The sequence below is a fragment of the Gopherus evgoodei genome, chromosome 8, assembly GCF_007399415.2.
Source record: "Gopherus evgoodei ecotype Sinaloan lineage chromosome 8, rGopEvg1_v1.p, whole genome shotgun sequence".
Lineage (NCBI taxonomy): Eukaryota > Metazoa > Chordata > Testudines > Testudinidae > Gopherus > Gopherus evgoodei.
Genome location: NC_044329.1, coordinates 43,113,951 through 43,137,190, shown reverse-complemented (window position 1 = coordinate 43,137,190; position 23,240 = coordinate 43,113,951). Strand labels below are relative to the sequence as shown.

Here is a 23,240-nt window from a genome sequence, read left to right as displayed (position 1 = left end):
GGGGGAGGGTGTCGATGTAGATACGCAACTTCAGCTACGAGAATAGCATAGCTGAAGTCAATGTATCTTATTTCGACTTACCTCCCGTCTTCACAAAGGGAGATCGACGGCCGCGACTCCCCCGTCGACTCCACTTCCGCCTCTCATCCTGGTGGAGTTCCGGAGTAGACGGGGGCACATGCGGGGATCAATTTATTGCATTTATTGCGTCTAGACGAGAAGCAATAAATCGATCCCCGATAGATCAATCACTACCTGCCTATCCGGCGGGTAGTGTGGATGTACCCTAAGGTGCCACAAGGACTCCTTGTTGTTTTTCAAGCCGGTTTGTAATCCTAACCTAATCATGGATATTTTCATTATTCATACAAACATCTCTTATTTCCTGGATCCTACTAAATTCTTTGGCTCTAATTTCTGGAGCAATGAGTTACACATGGTATGATAAATAAACAGGGCGGGGGGCGGGCTCCATTTTATGGACACCCAGCCAGCCAATTAGCTATAAAATCCCTCTTGGTCTGTTCTCTGCTTGCTTTAACTGTAAAGGGTTAACAAGTCCACAGGTAAAAGAAAAGGGGAGCACACCTGACCAAAGAGAGCCAATGAGAAGGCTGGAATTTTTAAATTTGGGAAAGAAACTTCCCCTTTGTCTGTTGTTCTCTGGGCTGGAGGGACAGGGCAACAATGCTGTAAGCAGCTTTAAGCCAGGTATGATCATAAATCATCAGATCATACTTAGAACTACTTATCTGAACTCCAGATGTGTAAGTAGATCAGAATGTTTACCTAGACGTGATCAGGTTTATTTCTGTTTATTTTTTAAGGCTTGTGGATCTCCTCTGTGCTAACCTCAGATGCTTTTGTCTGCTGGTAACCTTTAAGCTGAACCTCCAAGAAAACTATTTTGGGTGCTTAATTTTTGTAATTGTTTCTTTTAAGATCTAGCCTAAGGTCCAGATGTATGGTTTTCCTTTTTGTTTTTAACAACATTTACTTTTTTAAGACGAGGATTTGATTTTTGGTGTCCTACGAGGTTTGTGTATGTTGTTTGATTAGCTGATAGTCACAGCTAATTTCCTTTGTTTCCTTTCTCAGCTTTTCCCTGGAGTGGGGGGTGAAAGGGCTTGAGGGTACCCCACAGGGAGGAATTACCAAGTGCTCCTTCCTGGGTACAAAGGGGATTTTTAGCATTTGGGTGGTAGGAGCCAAGCCAAAGTCAGAAAGAAGCTGTAACCTTGAGAGTTTAATACAAGTCTGAGTGGCAAGTATTAATTTTTAACATCCTTGTGGGCCCCCACTTCTGCACTCAGAGTGACAGAGTGGGATTCAGTCTTAACACGTGGTCATTATGCAGTGGGTAGAATAGCACTTTTTTTTTCTCTTTTAAGTGTCACTCAATCAATTCTGTGGAATGTCCTCTTGGCCTTGTATTATGAGAAGGGACAAACAAAAGCACTCAATTCACCTTGTCTAGAGCATTTGTTATCACAAGCAGATCTGGCAGCCCCACCAAATCTGATTCCCTCCACATACCCTTTTCTCCCTATTATGTACTAGTTCCTAGCCTGGAACAGCCTTTCTAAACCTGTTTGCCATGCAGCCACCCTCTCCTCAAAACCCACCTCTTCACATAATTCTGCAATTTCTTTTTTTTTAATAGATCTTAGGAAACTTAGAGTGTCCCAGATCCTCTCCTGCTTCTTTGTCAGTATGTAGTAGTCTTGATAGTATTTTGGAGAGTATTTATATTTTTTCATGTCAGTAAAGCTCTTAGCGCTCCCCCACCCCCTTCTGTGTCCTCTGTTTCAGATGTCTTCTTCACTCACTTTACTTACCTCAGAATATGGCTTTTCCCCTGTGTACCTTGAAAGAAAAAAGAATCCATCTCAAGCCCTGCTCAATCATAACTAGTCACGTACCTTTAGGAGGGGCCGGTTGGATACTAACAACTGGATGCTGCTTTGTCAGTGGCAAAAGCGCTGGAAGAGCCTGAATAATGATGGCTTTAGCTTGAATGCCAAGGCTGGCCTGAGCTTCAGGTACTGCAGGCAGCAAGAGAGGCTTGGGCTGAATTGAAGGTTTGGATGTTGTCTGACTAGATCTTTTTGGTGTCCCCACAGAGCTGTTTGCTGGGGAAAGAAAAAATCTGAGTTGAACCACGAAATCTAAAAATAAAAATTCTATACAACACTGTGTAAAGGTTACTGAAGTCTTTCTTTGTCCATCTATTTATTAAAAGATGTGTCTTATACACAAATGGATTTATCTAATCAGAAATAAAAGGGCTGTCTGCTAGAACTGGACTGCTGACACCTTTCAGTCAACATTTTCTTGTGCAAAGCATGTGATAATTGGGCCTGAAAATTTACCCTAATTGTGAGCTCAACTATAAAGAGTATGTGAAAGTTCATAAAACGAACTCAAGGACTGTGTTACTATCATGCTCGGTACACAACAAGTGTGGGACTGAAAATTAAAAAAAAACAAAATTGGTGTGTTGGATAACAGGCCTAATTATTTTGTCCACAAAAGAGAGGATGGACTGTTCCACTGACAATTCCCTTTTGGGGTCCCTAAAAAGAGAGACTTTTGGGGAGAAAAACTGGCTACTTGCGCGAGCTGCATCATCATGGCTGTCGGCCTCACCATCTCCTGGGACTCCAGCACTTAATCCTAATCCTGAGAGATGTCCTGACCAGATCAAGACCAGAGAGAGGGACCCAAATGACACCACCTCCTCTATAAGCTCCAGCTGAATCCCAGCCACTACCTAAGATGAAACCGGATTGGATTGTAACAGCTCTAGCCAATCACAACTGACGTCTCTTTTCCCCAAAAGGACAGTTCCTACTTTGATCCCATCTAAGAGACTGTCCAACAAGATTGTTTTTCCTTCTAAAGCTCTCTCCAGCTAAAGGGGAAAAGAGCAAGAGATATTAAAACAAAAGCCTTACTTAATACTTTACATCTCAAATGCTTTAACTGTTTTTTCTTCTTTTCTTTATCTTCAATAAAAGGTCAAAAAGACTTTAAATGGTATGTTTGCCACAGTACTAAGCATGCTGAGCTCTCTGTATACATAGCCACACTAGGCCAGAACAATATTCCATCTAGTTTAACAGCCTGTCTTCTGACAATGGACAGTGCTAGATGCTTCAGAGGGAGCAAACAGAACACAACAATTTATTAAGTGATCCATCCCCTGCCGTCCAGTTCCAGCATCTGGCAGTCGAAGATTTAGAGACACCCAGAGCATGTCCCTGATCATCTTGGGTAACAGCCATTGATGCATCTATCCTCCATGAACTTCTCTCAATCTTTTTTGAACCCACACTTTTGACCTTCACAACATCCTCTGGCAACTAGTTCCACAGGTTGACTGTGCTTGTTTGAAGAAGTAGTTCACTATGTTTTAAACCTACTGACTATTAATTTCATCAGGTGTCCCCTGGTTCTTGTGTTATGTGATGGGAAAAATAGCACTTCCTTATTCACTTTCATCACACCGTTCATGATTTTATAGACCTCTGTCATATCCCCCTCAGACACCTCTTTTCTAAGCTGAACAGGCCCACTCTTTTTAGCCTCTCCTCAGATGGACATTGTTCCATAGACCTATTCATTTTTGCTGCCCTCCTCAATACTTTTTCAAATTCTCAAATATCCTTTTTGAGATGGGGTGACCAGAACTGCACACAGTATTCAAGGTGTGGATGTACCAGGTATTTATATAGTGTATTATGATATTTTCTGTCTTACTATCTATCCCTTTCCTAATGGTTCCTAACACTGTTAGCTTTTATTTTTTTTATAGTTGTTCCACACTGAGCAGATGTTTTCAGAAAACTATCCAGAATTACTCTGAACCCTGAACCTTGTTTAACACTGTTTAATATTGGACAGTGACTTGGTTATGTTAACACCTTCACCTCATATATTCCATTTAAATTAATACAACAAGCTCTGCGGTCAAAGTAAGCAGATCACTCTTACCAGACTGGTGTGCAGCATTGGAAGTGAGCTTTTTTTCTTTCTGACTTCCAGATCTCTTGCTGTACAAAGAGAGAGGAGACATCTGGGAACTGGTGCTGAAGTCCAAGTCTTCCTGTTGACAAAGAATATATAAAACAAATGACAATCCTTCTCAGAACAGAAGAACGTGCTTACAAAAGCATTCAAATGCTGTTCGGATTCTGCTTTCAGATCTGTGCTACTGACCACAAATCTAATATTCCACTCTTCCTCTATTAATTATTTGTACTCTAGTAGTGCGCAAAGGCCCCAATCAAGATCTAGCCCCATTATGTTGGGGTTCTATATATACATGAGATATACCTGAGGGTTCTGAAGGCTAAGACAGATGATGGATGAGAGAGTGGCAAAGAGACTTGCCCAAGTCACCGAGCATCTCAGTGACCAGGAACAGAATCCAGGTCTCCTGAGTCCAAGTCCAAGGCCACTGGACCATACGTAGGTAGTACTCCCAAGTACAGATTTCCCTGTGGGTCCCTGTGACTTCAGTGGGAGCAGGCCCTATACAGCACTCCAAAGTACAGAGCTCCCATGCAGAGCGAACAGAACAGAGGAGTCAGAATGATAGAATCTAGAGATCAAAAGATCAGTGAGTCCATCTCCTTGTTAACACAGGATTTAGTCTCCCTATAGAAGACGAATAATATTCAACTGATAATTGAAACAAAGAGTCATTCAAGCTGGGCCTGAACTAAGTTGATCTGAAAAGCTGTTTCTCATTACTGAAGAAACCAAATCACAATGAATAGCTGCTTTAAAAAAGACAAAGCAAAACAAAAAATTATTCTCTTAACATCCTCTGGGGCTGAGTACAACCTCTCAAATGAGGCACACACTGGCACAGCATGCAGCCAGCATGCCTCATTGGTATGGCTAAGATTTAGTCATGGGTATTTTTAGTAAAAGTCATGGATAGGTCACAAACATTAAACAAAAATTCACAGCTCCTGATCTGTCCATGACTTCTACTATAAACCTTAGGTGTTCTGAGGGCTCCAGAGGCATCGCTGCTCTGGAGGAGGGCCTCTGGGGTGATGCTACTACATCTGCGGGGAGGAAGGAGGTGTCCCTGGATCACAGCTACTGCAGCTCAGGGGGCAAAGCAGGTGGTCAGCCCAGGGCTGCCCCAGAAGCAGATGGTGTGGCTGGCACTGGGGGGGCAGCCTTGGGGTCAGCCACACCAGCCACTGCAGAAGTCACAGAATCTGTGACTTCCATAACAGATTTGCAGCCTTATTCATTGGCAGCAAAGCAAATAATTCACATTGATGCTCTTCAGACGCCATAGGTGCCCAAACACTTCAAATGCAAGAAACACACAAATGCAAGAAGCATGAGAAACAAGCAAGGAGAACTGGAAGTCCTGGCACAGGCAAGCAACTATGATGTGACTGGAATAACAAAGACTTGGTGGGATAACTCACATGACTGGAGTACTGTCAAGGATGGATATAAACTGTTCAGGAAGGACAGGCAGGGCAAAAAAGGTGGGGAAGTTGCATTGTATGTAAGAGAGTAGTATGACTGCTCAGAGCTCCGGTATGAAACTACAGAAAAACCTGAGAGTCTCTGGATTAAGTTTAGAAGTGTGAGCAAGAGGGTGATGTCATGGTGGCAGTCTGCTATTAGACCACCGGATGAGGTGGATGAGGCTTTCTTCTGGCAACTAGCAGAAGTTACTAGATCGCAGGCCCTGGTTCCCATGGGAGATTTTAATCACGCTGATATCTGCTGGGAGAGCAATACAGCAGTGCACAGACAATCCAGAAAGTTTTTGGAAAGTGTAGGGGACAATTTCCTGGTGCGAATGCTGGAAGAACCAATCAGGGGCAGAGCTCTTCTAGATCTGCTGCTCACAAACCGGGAAGAATTAGTAGGGGAAGCAAAAGTGGATGGAAACCTGGGACGCAGTGACTATGAGATGGTCGAGTTCAGGATCCTGACACAAGCAAGAAAGGAGAGCAGCAGAATACAGACCCTGGACTTCAGAAAAGCAGACTTTGACTCCCTCAGGGAACTGATGGGCAGGAACCCCTGGGAAAATAACATGAGGGGGAAAGGAGTACAGGAGAGCTGGCTGTATTTTAAAGAAGCCTTATTGAGGTTGCAGAAACAAACCATCCCAATGTGTAGAAAGAATAGTAAATATGGCAGGTGACCAGCTTGGCTTAACAGTGAAATCCTTGCTTATCTTAAATGCAAAAAAGAAGCTTACAAGAAGTGGAAAATTGAACAAATGACCAGGGAGGAGTATAAAAATATTGCTCAGGCATGCAGGAGTGAAATCAGGAAGGCCAAATCACACTTGGAGTTGCAGCTAGCAAGAGATGTTAAGAGTAACAAGAAGGGTTTCTTCAGGTATGTTAGCAACAAGAAGAAGGTCAAGGAAAGTGTGGGCCCCTTACTGAATGAGGGAGGCAAACCAGTGACAGAGGATGTGGAAAAAGCTAATGTACTCAATGATTTTTTTGCCTCGGTCTTCACAAAAAAGATCAGCTCCCTAACGGCTGCACTGGGCAGCACAGTCTGGGGAGAAGGTGGCCAGCCCTCTGTGAAGAAATAAGTGGTTCGGAACTATTTAGAAAAACTGGATAAACACAAGTCCATGGGGCCGGGTGCGCTGCATCCAAGGGTGCTAAAGGAGTTGGCGGATGTGATTGCAGAGACATTTACCATTATATTTGAAAATTCATGGTAATCGGGGGAGGTCCTGGATGACTGGAAAAATGCTAATGTAGTGCCCATCTTTAAAAAAGGGAGGAAGGAGGGAGGTAAAGCTCAGTGGTTTGAGCATTTGCCTGCTAAACCTAGGGTTGTGAGTTCAATCCTGGAGGGGGCCACTTAGGGATTTGGGGCAAAAATTGGTCCTGCTAGTGAAGGCAGGTGGCTGGACTCAATGACCTTTCAAGGTCCCTTCCAGTTCTAGGAGATAGGTATATCTCCAATTATATACCTGGGGAACTACAGGCCAGTCAGCCTCACTTCCGTCCCTGGAAAAATCATGGAGCAGGTCCTCAGAGAATCAATTCTGAAGCACTCAGAGGAGAGGGAAGTGATCAGGAACAGTCAGCATGGATTCACCAAGGGCAAGTCATGCCTGACTAACATAATTGCCTTCTATGACAAGGTAATTGGCTCTGTGGACAAGGGGAAAGCAGTGAATGTGTTATTCCTTGACTTTAGCAAAGCTTTTGATACAGTCTTCCACAGTATTCTTGCCAGCAAGTTAAAGAGTTATGGGCTGGATGAATGGATTATAAGGTGGACAGAAAGCTGGCTAGATCGTCGGGTTCAATGGGTAGTGAGCAACGACTCCATGTCTAGTTGGCAGCCGGTTTCATGTGGAGTGCCCCAAGGATTAGTTCTGGGACCGGTTTTGTTCAATATCCTTATTAATGATCTGGAGGATGGCATGGACTGCACTCCTAGCAAGTTCACAGATGACACTAAACTGGGACGAGTGGTAGATACGCTGGAGGGTAGGGATAGGATACAGAGGGACCTAGACAAATTAAACAAATTAGAGGATTGGGCCAAAAGGAACCTGATGAGGTTCAGCAAGGACAAGTGCAAAGTCCTGCACTTAGGACAGAAGAATCCCATTCACTGTTACAGACTAGGGACCAAATGGCTAGGAAGCAGTTCTTCAGAAAAGGACCTAGGGGTTACAGTGGGCGAGAAGCTGGGTATGAGTCAACAGTGTGCCCTTGTTGCCAAGAAGGCTAACGGCATTTGGGGCTGTATAAGTAGGGGCATTGCCAGCAGATCGAGGGACGTGTTCATTCCCCTCTATTCGACATTGGTGAAATCTAGAGTACGGTGTCCAGTTTTGGGCTCCGCACTACAAGTAGGATGTGGAAAAATTGGAAAGAGTCCATCAGGGCAGTTCCAGGGAGGGAGGCAGATGCAGACCACTGGCTGTTCCCTTCAGACCCTGCTGCTGCACCAGGGGAGGCCCTGGACCAGGAGGAACCTGACCTGGTGGAAGGACTGGGGCTACCAGAACAGCCCTCTGCTGAATAACCGGAGGAACTGGAGGAGCCTGACGTGGAGTGGGAGCTGGAGCTGCCAGCAGCAGAGTACAGGGATGCGCTGGAGGGACTTGCTCGAGCGACCAGGTAGGAAGAAGCCCAGGGGCAGAACTGCACAGTGCAGTGAGTCTATTTGGTCAGTGTGTTGTGGAAGGACCCCCGCTGACCCAGTGGCGGTACCCTCGCCCTGCCACTGTCAGGGCCCTGGGCTGGAACTCAGTGGAGTTGAGTGGGCCTGCGTTCCCCTACCCTGGCCAGCCTGGGTAGCAAAATCCCGACAACACAAGGGACTCGTGCCGGTGCTCCCCTGTCTGAGGAACGCGCTAGGGACTCTTGCCGGTGCCCCTCCCTCCACTAATTCCCTAGTGACAGATGGTGTGACTTAGGCCGGCCAGTGAGGCAGTAGCTTCCCACTGTCCCCTAGCGGCTCGGTGGTCCAACTGACACAGGTCACAATGAACCATAAGTCAGTTCATGCAACACAACTGCACAAACATAAGGCACCAAGACTTTACTACTTACAGGCACATGCTGCACTAAAGAGTCTGATAATGGTGAAGCGACTGAACAAACTGAAGTGGCTGGCGACTGAGGCTCTTCCTTCAAGTTTTCATCTACAAGAGAGCAGTAAGTAGACTTTCACACTGCATAAACGTCTAATACTAGGAGTTTAGCTCATGCAAGAAATATGCTGTTCTATTCCAAACATTAACTTCTGGAATAAACCACACAAGTGAATGTAGTAAGACTACAGCAACTAAACAATTTGAGACTTGTAGGAGAGACCAAAACAGTAGCCATGTCCCATCCCAGGAAAATCAATGAAGTGATCTCTGTATACAAAAAAGCCTACTCCAGCAAGCAGTACCACTGAAGTCAATATCCCTAGTGGTCACTCTTTTAAGATAGTCATAGCTGAAACATTTGGCATGTAATTACCTATACAAGTATGGCTCATCACATCCAAAGGGCCTGAATCCCAAGACATCAAGTCCAAATCAAAGTCGAGGTTATAAAGACTGTTCTCCTGTAGATGATGATAATTTAACAAAAATAAGTTAACAGATGCAAAACAGAAAGTACTATATATTGCAACCACCAAGCACTACAGCTCTTAAGAAGGCAAAAGGATTTAGTCACCTCAATTTGCATGTTTTTGATGGCATGGCAAGGCCACAAATATATATGAGAAGCTCTGAGAGAGGAGAGCTCTCAGTTAGATTTCACAAGGCAGGGTTTCCAACTAAACAGACCTGAGCTGGGGAGTTATTTGTGGCTTTAGTTCAAACCTAACTCTGACCTGAGTAAAGGGAAGTGAGAGTAAATATCATTACTACAATTATTTGTACTCCAATAATGCCTTATTAGTAATTATTTGTATCGCAGTAGTGTCTAGGGCAGGGGTAGGCAAACTACGACCTTGGGGCCACATCCAGCCCTTCATACTTTTTAATCCGGCTCTCGAGCTCCTGCCAGGGAGCGGGATCTGGGGCTTGCCCTGCTGCGGGCCTGCTGTGGCTCTGCACGGCTCCAGGAAGCAGAGGCATGTCCCCGCTCCGGCTCCTACGCATAGGGGCAGTCAGGGGGCTCCATATGCTGCCCTCATCCCAAACGCTGGCTCTGCAGATCCCATTGGCCAGGAACCGAAGCCAATGGGAGCTGCAGGGGCAGCGCCTGTGGATGGGGCAGCATGCAGAGCTGCCTGGCCATGCCTCCGCAATAGGTGGTGGAGGAGGGACATGCCGCTGCTTCCAGGAGCTGCTTACGGTAAGCGCCACTCCATCCTGCACCCCAATCCCGTCTTAGCCTGATTACCCCCACCTTACCCTCTGAGCCCCTCGGTCCCAGCCCAGAGCACCCTCCTGCACCCCAACCCTTCATCCCCAGCCTCACTCCAGAGTCCTCATCTCCTCTTGCACCCCAAAGCCCAATTTGTGAGCATATATGGTAGGCCATACAATTTCCATAGCCACACATGGCCCTCAGGCCAAAAAGTTTGTCCACCCCTGGTTTAGGGGGCCTAGGCAATGCACTCAGTACTGTACAAACATGTAACAAATAACTCCTTAATTATTTTTTGTAAGCTGTCACTATGGGGAGCAGGGGGTGTTGCATTTTATTTCTCATCTTTAGGGTAAACAGAGCTCTTCAATTCTAAGAGTCTCCATCACCATTTTCAAACAGAGGAAGATTAAATCAGTTCAGCTGCTCTGAGACTATGCAGTAAATTGTGAGAGTCTTTTGTTGAATAGTTTCTGCTGGCACATTTAACTAGACAAAATGTTTTCATTCTGAATAGCTGGTTGGGGAAGGGCCATTAGAAAAACAACAGATCTTAAAAGAAGCTTATCTCCCGCATGGGGGCCTTCCTGAGGATGCTACAAACAGCCTCCAACAAATGCCTGCTGTGATACTACAGGGTCATGTGATCAGGCCACCTGGTGCTGGACTCCATCTTGGGATATCAGTATTTTTCCACTGACTGGTGTGGGAACCAACCTTTGAAACAAAGGGTTCCCGACATATGCAAAAGTTATATAAGGCAGGGGAGTGACATCATCTTGGTTCTTCACTGACTCCCCACCCAAAGAGACTCTTGAAAACACCCGAGGACCAAAGACTGAACTGGGGGAAGTGCTGGACCTAGGCTAAAGGGATTTTTACCCTGTGAATGGAACACCTGGGGATTCTAAGCTGCAAACAAATGCAACTTGCCCCTTAAGAATCTGCAGCTGGCTTCTATCATCACTTAGGGTGAGAATTTTCTATTCATAGCTGATCTACGTAGTATATTAAATTTAGTTTGCGTTTTTTGTTTATTCACTAGGTAATCCGGTTTGATAGGTTCGCTATCCCTTATAATCACTTAAAATCTATGTGTTGTAGTTAATAAACTTGTTTTTGCTTTATCTACAACCAGTGTGTGGGAGTCATAACTCGAGGCAGAAAGCTGTTCTATATTCCTCTCCATATTGAGAGAGGGGGCAAATTTCATGAGTTTATGCTGTACAGCACAAGACAGTATAATTTGGGGTTTACACTCTGAGGGGAGGGGGGGTGCCTGAGTAGCTGGGAAGTACCCTAGCTGGAGCCTTCCAATGCAGTAGCTGGTCAAAACGTCTGTATGTATCTGCAGCTGGGCGTGTTCCTACCTGTATGTGTGCTCGTGAAAGTGCAGGCTGGAGCCTGGCTAGAACTTGGCAGCTTGTCACAGAAGTACAGTGTAAACGGGAGCCCAGGCTGGTGGGACAGGGGGGCTCAGTGGTTCCAGGTGGCACCCCAGGGGGAACTTGTCACAGTGGTGCAGCAAGCAGGGTCATATGCACTGCTTGTTACACACTACACATTTAAACCGATTTTAGCAGCGTTAAACTGATTTAACGCTGTACCCGTCCACACTACGAGGCCCTTTATATCGATATAAAGGGCTCTTTAAATTGGTTTCTGTACTCCTCCCCAACGAGAGGAGTAGAGCTAAAATCGGTATTACCATATCGGATTAGGGTTAGTGTGGCCGCAAATCGACAGTATTGGGCTCCGGGCTGTATCCCACAGTGCACCACTGTGACTGCTCTGGACAGCAATCTCAGCTCGGATGCAGTGGCCAGGTAAACAGGAAAAGCCCCGCGAAATTTTGATTTTCATTTCCTGTTTGCCCAGCATGGAGCTCTGATCAGCACGGGTGGCAATGCAGTCCCAAATCCAAAAGAGCTCCAGCAGTACGGGAGATACTGAATCTGATTGCTGTATGGGGAGACAAATCTGTTCTATCAAAGCTCCGTTACAGAAGATGAAGTGCCAAAGCGTTTGAAAAAAAAAAATCTACAGGCTACACAGTGCTGCATGACAAGCGTAACGGGAAGCCAGAGACTCAAATGGACGCTCATGGAGGGAGGGAGGGGGGACTGAGGACTCCAGCTATCCCACAGTCCCCAGCAGTCTCCGAAAAGTATTTGCATTCTTGGCTGAGCTCCCAACGCCTGTAGGTTCAAACACATTGTCCGGCGTGGTTCAGGGAATAGCTCGTCAATTTGCTCCCCCCTCCCACGTGAAAGAAAAGGGAAAGAAATCATTTCTTGACTTCTTTCAATGTCACCCTGTGTCTACTGAATGCTGCTGGTAGACGCGATGCTGCAGCAGTGAAGAGCAGTATCTGCTCCTCTCCCCTCTCTGGTAGCAGACGGTACAATATGACTGATATCCGTCGTCACCATCAGCCTGTGAGTGCTCCTGGCTTGCCTCAGGTGAGGTCGGCCGGGGGCGCCTGGGTAAAAATAGGAATGACTCCCGGTCATTCCCAGTAGATGGTACAGAACGGCTGGTAACCGTCTTCATCATAGCAACTGGGGGCTGAGCTTCAATCAGCCCCCTCCCTTTCATGGCTAAAGAAAAGATTCTGTACTGCCTGGACTATCATAGCAGTGGGATCCTGGGCTCCTCTCCCCCACACTGCTTAATGTCCTGCCTGGACTATCATAGCACCGGGAGGCTGCCTCCCCCTCATTTTATGTCACTAAAAACTCAGTGTTTCTTATTCCTGCATTCTTTATTACTTCATGACACAAATGGGGGGGACACTGCCACGGTAGCCCAGAAAGGTTGGTAACCATCTCTGCTATTATGCAAAAGCAAATGAATGCTGCTGTGTAGCGCTGGAGTATCGCCTCTGTCCGTGGCATCCAGTACACATACGGTGATTGTAAAAAAAAAAGCTGAACGGGCTCCATGGTTGCCGTGCTATGGCGTCTGCCAGGGAAATCCAGGGAAAAAGGGCGCGAAATGATTGTCTGCCGTTGCTTTCCCAGAGAAAGGAATGACTGAAGACATTTACCCAGAACTACCCGCGACAATGATTTTTGCCCTATCAGTCACTGGGCTCTCAACCCAGAATTCTAAGGGGCAGGGGTGACTGCAGGAACTATGGGATAGCTATGGAATAGCTACCCACAGTGCAACGCTGCGGAAATCGACGCTAGCTTCGGACCATGGACGCACACCACCGAATTAATGTGCTTAGTGTGGCCGCGTGCACTCGACTTTATACAGTCTGTTTTATAAAACCGGTTTATGTAAAATCGGAATAATCCCGTAGTGTAGACGTACCCTGAGAGAGCTCTGGATATGTTCAATAAGATTCCAGTTAGAGATGCTTCAGATTATAGTAAATTCAAGGATATGATTTTAAAACTGTTTCAGATTACATCTGAAAAATACAGACCAGAATTTAGAAGCCTTAAGAGGGGGGCTGGGATTAGTAATGTGGCATATGTAAACCAGATGAAAGATTTGATAGATAAGTGGATAAGGGGTGTAGTAGGAAGAAGGCCTGAAACATAAGCCCATGTATCAGAGGCCTGAAGCCTGAGCTAAAGTAGTCAAAACTCTGCTGATATAAAGCAAAGTTAAGTTGTGAGCAAGAGGCAGGCCCTGCTCACAAGATCTGGCAAGAACAAGGCTGATATTGCAGAAACACACATTCCTAAGTAGTGCTAGGCAAAAGAATATATAGACAAACATAGTCCAGAAAGGTGGTACCAGAACACCTTGATACCAGCACATTCCCCAAAGATAACAGGAACACACTGACCCATCGTAAAGATGAGGTCAGGATGACAGAAAAACAGATAAAGATATTTTGATCAAACCAACATGTACTAGGTAATGGGTGGCACCTAGACACGTCAGGGGTAATGCATAACTTCTTTGTATCTGTGTATAAAGATGTATCTCAGAGTCTTTGTTTGGCTGAGGGGATAGTGGAAAGTCCCACCATTAACTGAGCTAGTCCATTGCAACGGACATACTTGTGTTAGTGTACCTGTAACCATTGAGTCAGGGCATTAGGACTGTGCTTCAATGACAATAAACCTGACCATGTGACTTTGCTACGAACCAAGTCTGTGGATTTATCAGGCAGTTTGATTGGAGCCTGACGTACGGCCTATCTGTCCAGAATCAGTACAGCACGGAGAGAGAAAACATACACACACACAGCCAAACATCTAATGACAAGGGGGAAAAGTATTACAAGCTTTGAAGAAATGTGTTATCTTATTGCTCAGGAACATTTCCTGAGTATATGAAGTGATGATGCAAAACAGTGTCTACGGGATAAAAAGGTGAAAACTGTTGATGAACTTGCTACTGTAGCTGATGAATTTGAGCAGACACAAGCATCTAGTAGAAATAAATCACAGGCAGAGGGGTTAAAACCTGGGGGGAAAGCAGGGTTCCCGTTTTACCCCAGGAAAGAGGGTGGATGGGAGACTGGACGCTCACCTCCCCAAATCCATTCCTCTAGTCCTTGTCCCAAATCTCCTGTAAAAACAGAAAAGCATGGAAGGTGCTATCACTTTAATTCCACTGAGTCCCTGAGGAATAAATCCCCTGTGTTGGGTGGGAAAAGGCGGCAAGCAACTCATGGGAATGCTGCTACCCAGAGCACAGTCAATTGCCACTTATCACACAAAGTTTGTAAAAACAGCCTCTGCCCAGCCAGGCAGTAACCACATAAAGGCTGTCAAAATTAATGGCAAGGAACATCTTGGGTGGAGGAACAGAGGTGCAGAAATTTCTGTGGTTAGGAGAAGCGTTGTTCAGGAAAAAGACATTTTGCCAGGACAGATGGCAGAGCTTTTGTTAGTAGGAGGTCACAAAACCCTTGTGCCTTTGGCTAAAGTGCACACAGGCCATGGCTACACTAGAGAGTTGCAGCGCTGGTGAGGGGGTTACAGCGCTGCAACTTAGGATGTGGCCACACTTGCAAAGCACAGCCAGCGCTGCAACTCCCTGGTTGCAGCGCTGGCTGTACATCCGGTCAAGCCTCGGGTGTAGGGATTCCAGCGCTGTCAGCAAGTGTGGACGCCCACCAGCGCTTTTATTGACCTCCGGGGTATAAGGAGGTATCCCAGAATTCCTGTCCACAACAAACCGGAAGAAAGGGAGAGCTCGGAGTTCAGCCAAACTGCTTATTTAAAAAACAAACACAGCTCTTGTTTGCTGAGCGAGCGGAGGAAGGCAGGGGAATTACTTTGGAATGTTCACAGCTGTTTGCTTGAAGAGAGAAACAGCACTCTCACACGGCAGAGGGGGAGGGGAAGTCCGTGTTGAGCAGTTGCTTATCTGGTCTGATGGGTATTTAGCAGTATATAATTTGCATTTAGTGAATGAGAGAGGAGTGGGGGAAGGGAGTTAGAACTTTTAAAATGATTGAAGGTAGGCACTGTATATCTTCCAGTCCTTAGAACTTGCAAGGCAGGGAGCTAAGAACAGTGTCAACTCCAAAAATCCATTCTGTCTGTCTCCTCCACGCTCCCTGTCACATTCCACCCCACCCCCCTCTTTTGAAAAGCACGTTGCAGCCACTTGAATGCTGGGATAGCTGCCCACAATGCACCACTCCCAACAGCGCTGCAAGTGCTGCAAATGTGGCCACACTGCAGCGCTGGTAGCTGTCAGTGTGGCCACACTGCAGCGCTGGCCCTACACAGCTGTACGAACACAGCTGTAACTACCAGCACTGCAAAACTGTAAGTGTAGACATGGCCACAGAAACTGAGGATCTGAAAGCTGAATTGAATGTTGCAGCAGTACCTACTAACCCATCACAATTGTTACTGGGGAATGATTTTTTCAATGTAGCTCAGGCTGTCTGCAGCAAGGAGGAATACCATGCTGCAACCCAAGAGGAGAAAGATAAATCCCAGAAACTGCTGAAGGAATGGGAGAGCATCTCTTTAATACCTCTGCAGCAGTGGAAAACAGTATGCTACCAGGGGTGGATTGGTTGAGACCAGCTCCTGCTGCCCAGTGGCTAAAGACAGCTTTTCCTCTAGCAGGGAGGGGAGCATATTGCCTGTCAGCGAGAAGACTGTCCAGGTTGCTGGCTGCCAGCAGGTTGCAGTTAGGCACGGGGCAGACCTCACTCTAAGGTGCATAGGAAGATGCATCCTAGAGAGAAGCCCAGAGAAGGGTGATGGAATCCTAGAGAACACTGAGGTGGGTGAGGGTTCCATGGACTCCATAGCTGGAGGAAAACCCAATTCAAAGAGGGAGGAGGGTGTAGTGCTTGCCAGAGAAAGGACTGTTCTAACTGCTAACTGTGAGCCCTTCACAGCTGAACAGGGGACAGCTCCCATTCTAAACAGCACAGAGGCGTGTCTTAGGCCTTGTCTACACTACAATGTTTTGTTGACAAAAGTGATGTCGACACTCAAAAATCAACATAATAGCATTCAGAATGTCATGTTCACACTCGCTCTCTCTGTTGGCAGAGCGCGTCCATAGTGGGGACACTATCATCAACATTGTGAGCAATGCAGTCCAGCTCGACACACCTTCTGTCACTAGGTGTTGAGGGAAAGTGGATCGGATCATGGTGCATCTTGGGACTGGGCCCAATGTTCTGTGATGCATTGTTTTCTGTCCCAGCACTCCATGGGCTTCCGGCTTTCTTTCGCTGCATTTTTGCAACAGCCCTTCTTTACTGTGCACCTGTGTGAGAAGGGATGGATCCCACACTGCCCTCTTGTGCTGTTAACTGTCATGAAGACATTGTGGATGGCAGTGCAGTTAATCGTGAACGTCCTAAATGAAGAAGACTCACAGGCACCTGACATGCTGCATGAAATGGATAGAAGCAACTTTAGATTGCTTTTGGCATTCACAGAACAGCTACATAGGGCTGATTGTCACTTCTGAGCTTGGGAAACAAGCACTGAATGGTGGGATCGTATTGTCATGCAGGCGTGGGATGAAGAGCGGTGGCTATCTAGAACTTTCAGATGCAGAAAGTCACCTTTCTGGAACTGTGTGTGGCGCTCGCCTCAGCACTGCGGCGCAAGGATACCAGAATGAGTGTCCTCTATCAATAGAGAAGCGTGTGGCAATTGCTGTGTGGAAACTGGCGACTCCAGACTGCTACCAATCAGTCACAAATCATTTTGGAGTGCGGAAGCTAACCGGTGGGGCTGCATTAATGCAAGTGTGCAGGGCAATATACCACATCCTGTTACGAAGGACCGTGACTCTGGGAAATGTGCATGAAATAGTCGACAGCTGTGCAAAAATGGTTTCCCTAACTGTGGAAGCGCAATTTTGGCACCAGACCACCTTGCAACAGAGTACATCAATAGAAAGGGGTATTTCTCCATGGTGTTGTAGGCACCTGTGGATCACGGTGGGCATTTCATGGACATCAATGGAAGGTGGTCTGAGGAATCTTCAGGAACACTAGCCTGTACAGAAAGCTACAAGCAGGGACTTTCTTTCCAAACCAGAAGATTCCACTGGAGCATGTTGAAATGCCCATAGTGATTCTGGGAGACCTGGCGTACCCCTTACATCCATGGCTCATGAAACCTTACACAGGTCACCTGGACAGTAGTAAGGAATGGTTCAACAACAGGCTGAGTAGGTGCTGGGTGACAGCTGAACGTGCCTTTGGAAGATTAAAGGCACGCTGGCAATGCCTTTATGGCAGGTTAGACCTTAATGAGGATAATATTCCTGTGGTCATAGTCGTGTGCTGTACGTTGCATCATCTTCGTGAAGCTAAGGGTGAAAGGTTTGCTCAGGGGTGGACCTGTCAGGCAGACCGCTTGACTACTGATTTTGAGCAGTCAGATACCAGGGTAATCAGAGGAGCCCAGAGCAGCCAATTTGAATCAGGGAGGCTTTGAGGCAACGCTTTGAAAATGAGAACCATTAATATATATCTCCGTGATGGGTGCTTCAGCGTTACATTATATGTAGTTTTCCTAGAATGCAGTGGTGACATTTGGGGCCTTATATTCCAGTAAGCAAATGATTAAAATATCTGTGCATGTATTGATAGTGCCTGCAATCTCAATTTGTAGGAAACAAAGATGAGTTACCCTTCAAAAACTTTGCTTTTATTGCACAAGAAACAGCAAACACAAACACACAAAGATGCGTGGTGGGAAAGGAGGAACCAGGAAAGGGCAGACTTTAACAACTATGTATAGGTTCAGCTATCATTGTGAAAGTTGTCCGAGAGGGTGGAATGAAGGGGAAACTGAGAAGTCCCGGAAAGTGGAAAGGAATGTGTGGGTGGAGTTGTGGGGGGGGGGGGTGGAAAAGAGTTCTGAATGTGCCGCAGGGAAGGGCAGGCATAGATCTGCTCAGTCTGCAGCATTATTAAGGACTTCAGCATCCACATTTGCTCCTCCATTACTTTAATCATCTGCTCAGTTGCATCCTTAACAAACTCTTGATTCTTTTTTTCTGTCCTGCCGTTCAGCTTCCCAGAACTCCTTGCGTTCTCTTTTCTCTACACTGGAGCAGTGCACGTCTTCTTTGCTGCATCTTGGGCAGGTTTTTTAATCTGGTGGAGACACTCAGCTGGGGTGGGAGGGGGTGTTCCTGAAGGCCACATCTGCCGAAGCACAAGTGACAATGCACAGAAGCGGGATTGTTAAACTCACACAGCACTGAAACATTTCAGTTAAATACACCTTTTGAAACACTGTCATCACTTTCTCACTGACTCTTGGCAGGCACACATCTCTTCAAACACTCAAAGCATGGTGAGTGTTGGCAGGCAGGGGGGGCGGGTGCTTCACATTGGGAAAAGAGCACTCTAGAAGGGTCATGGTGCAACATGCTAGGGAAAAAATTCTAAAATTCTCCCACACTTTTCCACAGGTGAGGGTCATTCTAGCAGATATCTCACTGCTATGGGTAAGCAGGGAAACAAGGGCACATCTACTCCATGCTTGTGGCTTCTGCCCTGCTCCCTGTGCTGCTCACCTATGTGACGCTTTGGTCCCTGCACAATTGATTGCCAAATGGCGCAGGAAAGTTTCCTACAATGTGGGAAGGAATAAAGCTGCTCTGCCACGGAACCTTCAGCAGAGGATTAGAGATTACCTCGAAGAAACTTTCCTGGAGATCTCTCTGGAGGATTCTGGTGAGATATTGGCATGTATCAACCCCCTGTTCCACCGTACCAATTAGCTACACAGGGAAATGTCTGTCTCACAGAAACGGCCAGCCTTCCACATTTCTATACCCCAAACCCACCTCTGCGCTACATAAACCACAACCACTTACCAGGTATCTCCTCTCCTGCTTCTTGCTCGCTGGAGAGGAACTGCTGAGACTGGTTAGACACCTCTAGAGTGGAGAAAAGTTCCTGACTGCCTGCACCACTCAGCGACCCCACCCGGAGCTGCACATCGTCATCTAACTCCACTTCTTCATCAATAACTTTATCCTCCAGGTTAGGTCCTCTTTCCGTCAACTCCAGGCCCGTCGAAGTATCCATGGGGCTCTTGATGGTGGAGGTGGGTCGTCACCAAGGATGGTATCCAGCTCCTTATAGAACCAGCAGGCCTTAGGTGAAGCACTGGAGTGACAGTTTGCCTCCCCTGCCTTATGGCACACTTGCCTCAGCTTCTTTATCTTCGCTCTGCACTGCAGTGTGCCCCAATTTAATCCTTTTCGCACAACCCTCGAGAAATATGCCCGTAGGTATCCCAAATCCTACGGCTCAAGCACAGCTGTGACTGCACAGCCTCCTCTCCCCATATACTGATCAGATCCAACAACAGTGGTCCAAGTAGGAGAGCACTTGGTGCAATAACCCACCATGGTCACCTCGGAAACTGCGATGAGACCTCTCCATGCCCAGCTAGCAGGAAATCAAATTTAAAAAATTCCTGGGGCTTCTAACGGGGAGGGGCAGATGGTTGTTTACCTGGCTGCAGGGCAGTGGAGTTCAAACTGCTGACCAGAGTGATCACAATAGGCATTGTGGGACACCTCCTGGAAGCCAATTAAAGCAATGCAATCAAGCGTGGTGTCTACACTGGCACTTTGTCGAGAAAAATTTAGAGGGAAAAGACGCATGTCTCTCATTGGGGTGGTTGTATTTTGTCGCCAAAACCAGGCATTTTTCCTGACAAAAAAGTCACATCGCAGTGTGTACACATTCACTATTTGGTCGACAAAATGCAGTCTCTGTCAACAAAACTTGGTAGTATAGACAAGGCGTTAAAAAGGGGCCCAGAGAAGGAAGCTGAGAAGAATTTTGGGCCAATATAGGAATGTCTCCTCACTGATTACAGGGGAGGGTTTGCCCAGGACAGATTTGCTGGGTCAGCATCTGTGCTCCCAGGCACACAACCTGGGGTTCAGGTTTTAAGAGGGAAGTGTGTAACTGACCTGTATGAGGGCAGCAGTCATACAACTGACTTCTTGGGGACAGAGAAATGGGTGACAGAGACTATCCCAATCCAGGCCCCACTTTTGCAAAAGCTGCTTCTGAGGTACTTGTGGAAATTAACCCTGTGTCTTTAAGACAGGATGGGAATCTTACTAAAGACTTATAAGGCAATTCAGATTGCTCAGTATGAGTGACCTGGTGTCATTACCTATGGCCCCTCCATCTTTAAAATCTTCAGACTATCTGCAATTACTTAATATCTTCCAAGTTACTGACATAAAACATTAAATTGCATTATGTCTGGAACCAATCCCTGTGGGATGCTGTAGAAACACATGCATTTGATGATTCCTTATTAAACAATTATGTTTTGAGATCTCATTTAGACAGTTTTTAATCCATTTAATATGCGGTTTAGTGATCCTGTATGATACCAATTTCCTCTTCAAAGTATCATGCTGTATTTAAGTCAAATGACTTACAGAAATCACATCATATTAGGTCACAGTTACCTTTGCTGACCAGACTTGTAATCTCATAAAACAGTATCAAGTTCATTTGACAGGAATTATTTTCCACATAACCATGTTGGCTGACATTAGATATACTACTATCCTTCAGGTTCTACAGGGAGAAAGTCAAGCATCCATCATTTCATAACTTTGTCCAGGATCAGTGTCAAGCTAGCAGGCCTGTAATTACCATCTTCTTTACACTTCTTGCCTATTAATATAACAATAGCTTTCTTCCAATCATCTGGAACTTCCCCCATATTCCAAGATTTATTAAATCAAATATACTTTGTGCTATTATTTTCCACTATCCATATATTCTGTATTTGTTACTGGACCTTTGAAATAAATATTTTAACCATTATTATAATATATACACACACATACACGTGCTGTTTTCTACTTCTGTTTATCAAATTGTTCCACTGCATAGAATGTCTTTTTCTCTTGTTAAAAAGATACCTTAGGACATTCTATACAAAAAACAACGTTAAAAGAATGTCAACATTATAATACATGCAGAATATCGAGGATAAAAATAAACATTAAACAAGTGCCTTTTTTGTTTTCTGTCATCCAGTCTGTACACGGAGTGAAACAAGGGGCCCATGGAAAATAAGAATAGTCTACCACATAATTAGAAATTGAATGGCACTGCATTCACACAAAGGGACACAGGTACCATTCACTTTGACATCTTCTAACTTTTGCATGCTTCATTTTGCAAACTTAACATAGTGTTTTGTACCTGAAAGGGGCTGTTATCCCCTGCTCTGCTCCTGAGGATCTTTTTAGGCAACAAATTATTAGACAACCAAATGCACATACTAAAAGCTACTCACATAAATCTCATTATCCACATCCAGCTGTATTTCATCTGTGTCAGCCAGGTCACTGAGCTCATCAAAAAGGGCAGACTCTAAAGGCAAAGCAAACAAAGTGGTACATCAGCATATCCTAAAAGTTAAAGATGGGAGTTTCAAAGGAGCTGAATGAGGAAATTCGATGTTAGACTGAACTTTTCAGCCTAAAAAATTAGGGTAAACCAGTATTTGTACTACAGTACTGTACCAGCCACAGGAGAGTGGCAGATCAGATGTTCATGTTATAAACCTCACTCATGCAGACTCTGTGGAAGCCCCTGCGGCCACTATTCAGCAAACACAGCAGTGAGTAAGCTTACACGCCCAGGCAGCTCCATCAGTGTCACACGCAAAGTGTTTGCAGGACTGGGCCAGAAGTTCACAGGATCTCACAACGAGTCCACATGTCTAAAACACCCCAGAGGCACCCTTAACTCTGCCCGCGCCACTCCATCCGGATCCCAACCCTAGGCCGCACGACTAGCCACGCGGCCCTGTCAGCGACCAACTAGCCCAGGCTCGAAGACCTGCCCGAGAGGCCCAGCGGCCGCACTGGGAACGAGAGCCAGCCAGGCCTCTCGCCAGGAGCAGTCAGACCCGGCAGCGGGGACACAACTGGGCTTGCGCCCCTCCCCGACAAGGCCCCTCACAGCTCCCGTCCCACCCGCTCAGGAGGACGCTCGGCGCCGGGCTCACCCCAGTCGGGTCCGACCCCGGGTGGCAGCGGCCCCGGCTCTGCTGTGCCCTGTTCAACCTCCCCTGCCGCCATCTCCCTTCCGGGTCCCCCTAAACACACGTCTCCTAGCTCAGCGCAATGCGCCGCCCGCTACGATGGCCGGGAGAGGACACGGGGCCCGGCGGGGCGGGGCCAGCGCCGTGTCTCTGAGCCAGCTGGGACAGTGTTACCCGCAGGAGCGCGCTGAGCCCGGCGCGCCTCCGGTAGCTGGGGACAAACACTCCGAGGGCGGGTAACGCTGCATGGGGCGGGGGTTCTCGCGGGGTCCGGGTTCAGCTGCCCAAGGGGTGGGGTCTGGGATCCGGATTCAGGGGACCCACGGGGTAGGGGCTCAGGTGGAGTTCGGGTTCAGCAGGGCCGCCCAGAGGATTCAGGGCGCCTGGGGCAAAGCAGGGGAGCTGCGGCACTTGTTCTCACCCAGCGGCCGTCCGGGTCTTCGGCAACACTGAAGGGCCCCCGCTCCGAAGACCCGAACTGCGCCCGGGCTAGCTGGACATTTTGGCCGCGGGGGTCCCTTCAGTCTCTCCCCGTCTTCTGCAGCATTGAAGGGTCCCCCGCCGCCAAAATGCTGCGATTGACCACCACAGGCCCAGGGCTCCTGGGGCCCCTGCGGGCCCTGGGGCAAACTGCCCCACTTGCTCCCCTCCCCCCGGCGGCCCTGAGCAGTAGGCCATTTCCAACTGCTACTTGGGCACCTGAGAACTGTTATCTTTTTGCAGATAACTTAGATACAGTCTCCTCTCAGATAATAATTTCTAATTCCTATATAAAGAAACAAAATTAAATAAATATTAGACCCACTCAGCTAATGCTGTCAAGCTATTTAAAAAAATTGTGCTGTTAAAAATAGAATATCATTTATATAAATATTTTTTG

General features: G+C 46.7%; 1 protein-coding gene across 5 annotated transcripts in view; it reads right to left on the bottom strand.

Moving 5' to 3' along the window:
• The window catches only part of ATF6 (activating transcription factor 6), a 347,497-nt gene extending 325,005 nt beyond the window's left edge, over positions 1–22,492 (bottom strand). For 3 of the 5 annotated variants that reach the window (XM_030573857.1, XM_030573858.1, XM_030573860.1), the window contains exons 1-6: positions 22,325–22,492; positions 21,608–21,684; positions 9,006–9,093; positions 8,589–8,680; positions 3,997–4,108; positions 1,923–2,132 (exon numbers count right to left, since the gene is read on the bottom strand). In XM_030573857.1, coding sequence (XP_030429717.1) covers positions 1,923–2,132; positions 3,997–4,108; positions 8,589–8,680; positions 9,006–9,093; positions 21,608–21,684; positions 22,325–22,397 — 652 coding nt within the window. In that variant the 5' untranslated portion in view covers positions 22,398–22,492. The remainder of the gene's footprint in view (positions 1–1,922; positions 2,133–3,996; positions 4,109–8,588; positions 8,681–9,005; positions 9,094–21,607; positions 21,685–22,324) is intronic. The other 2 variants (XM_030573859.1, XM_030573861.1) reach the window with 2 other exon arrangements.
• Positions 22,493–23,240: the final 748 nt, after the last annotated feature.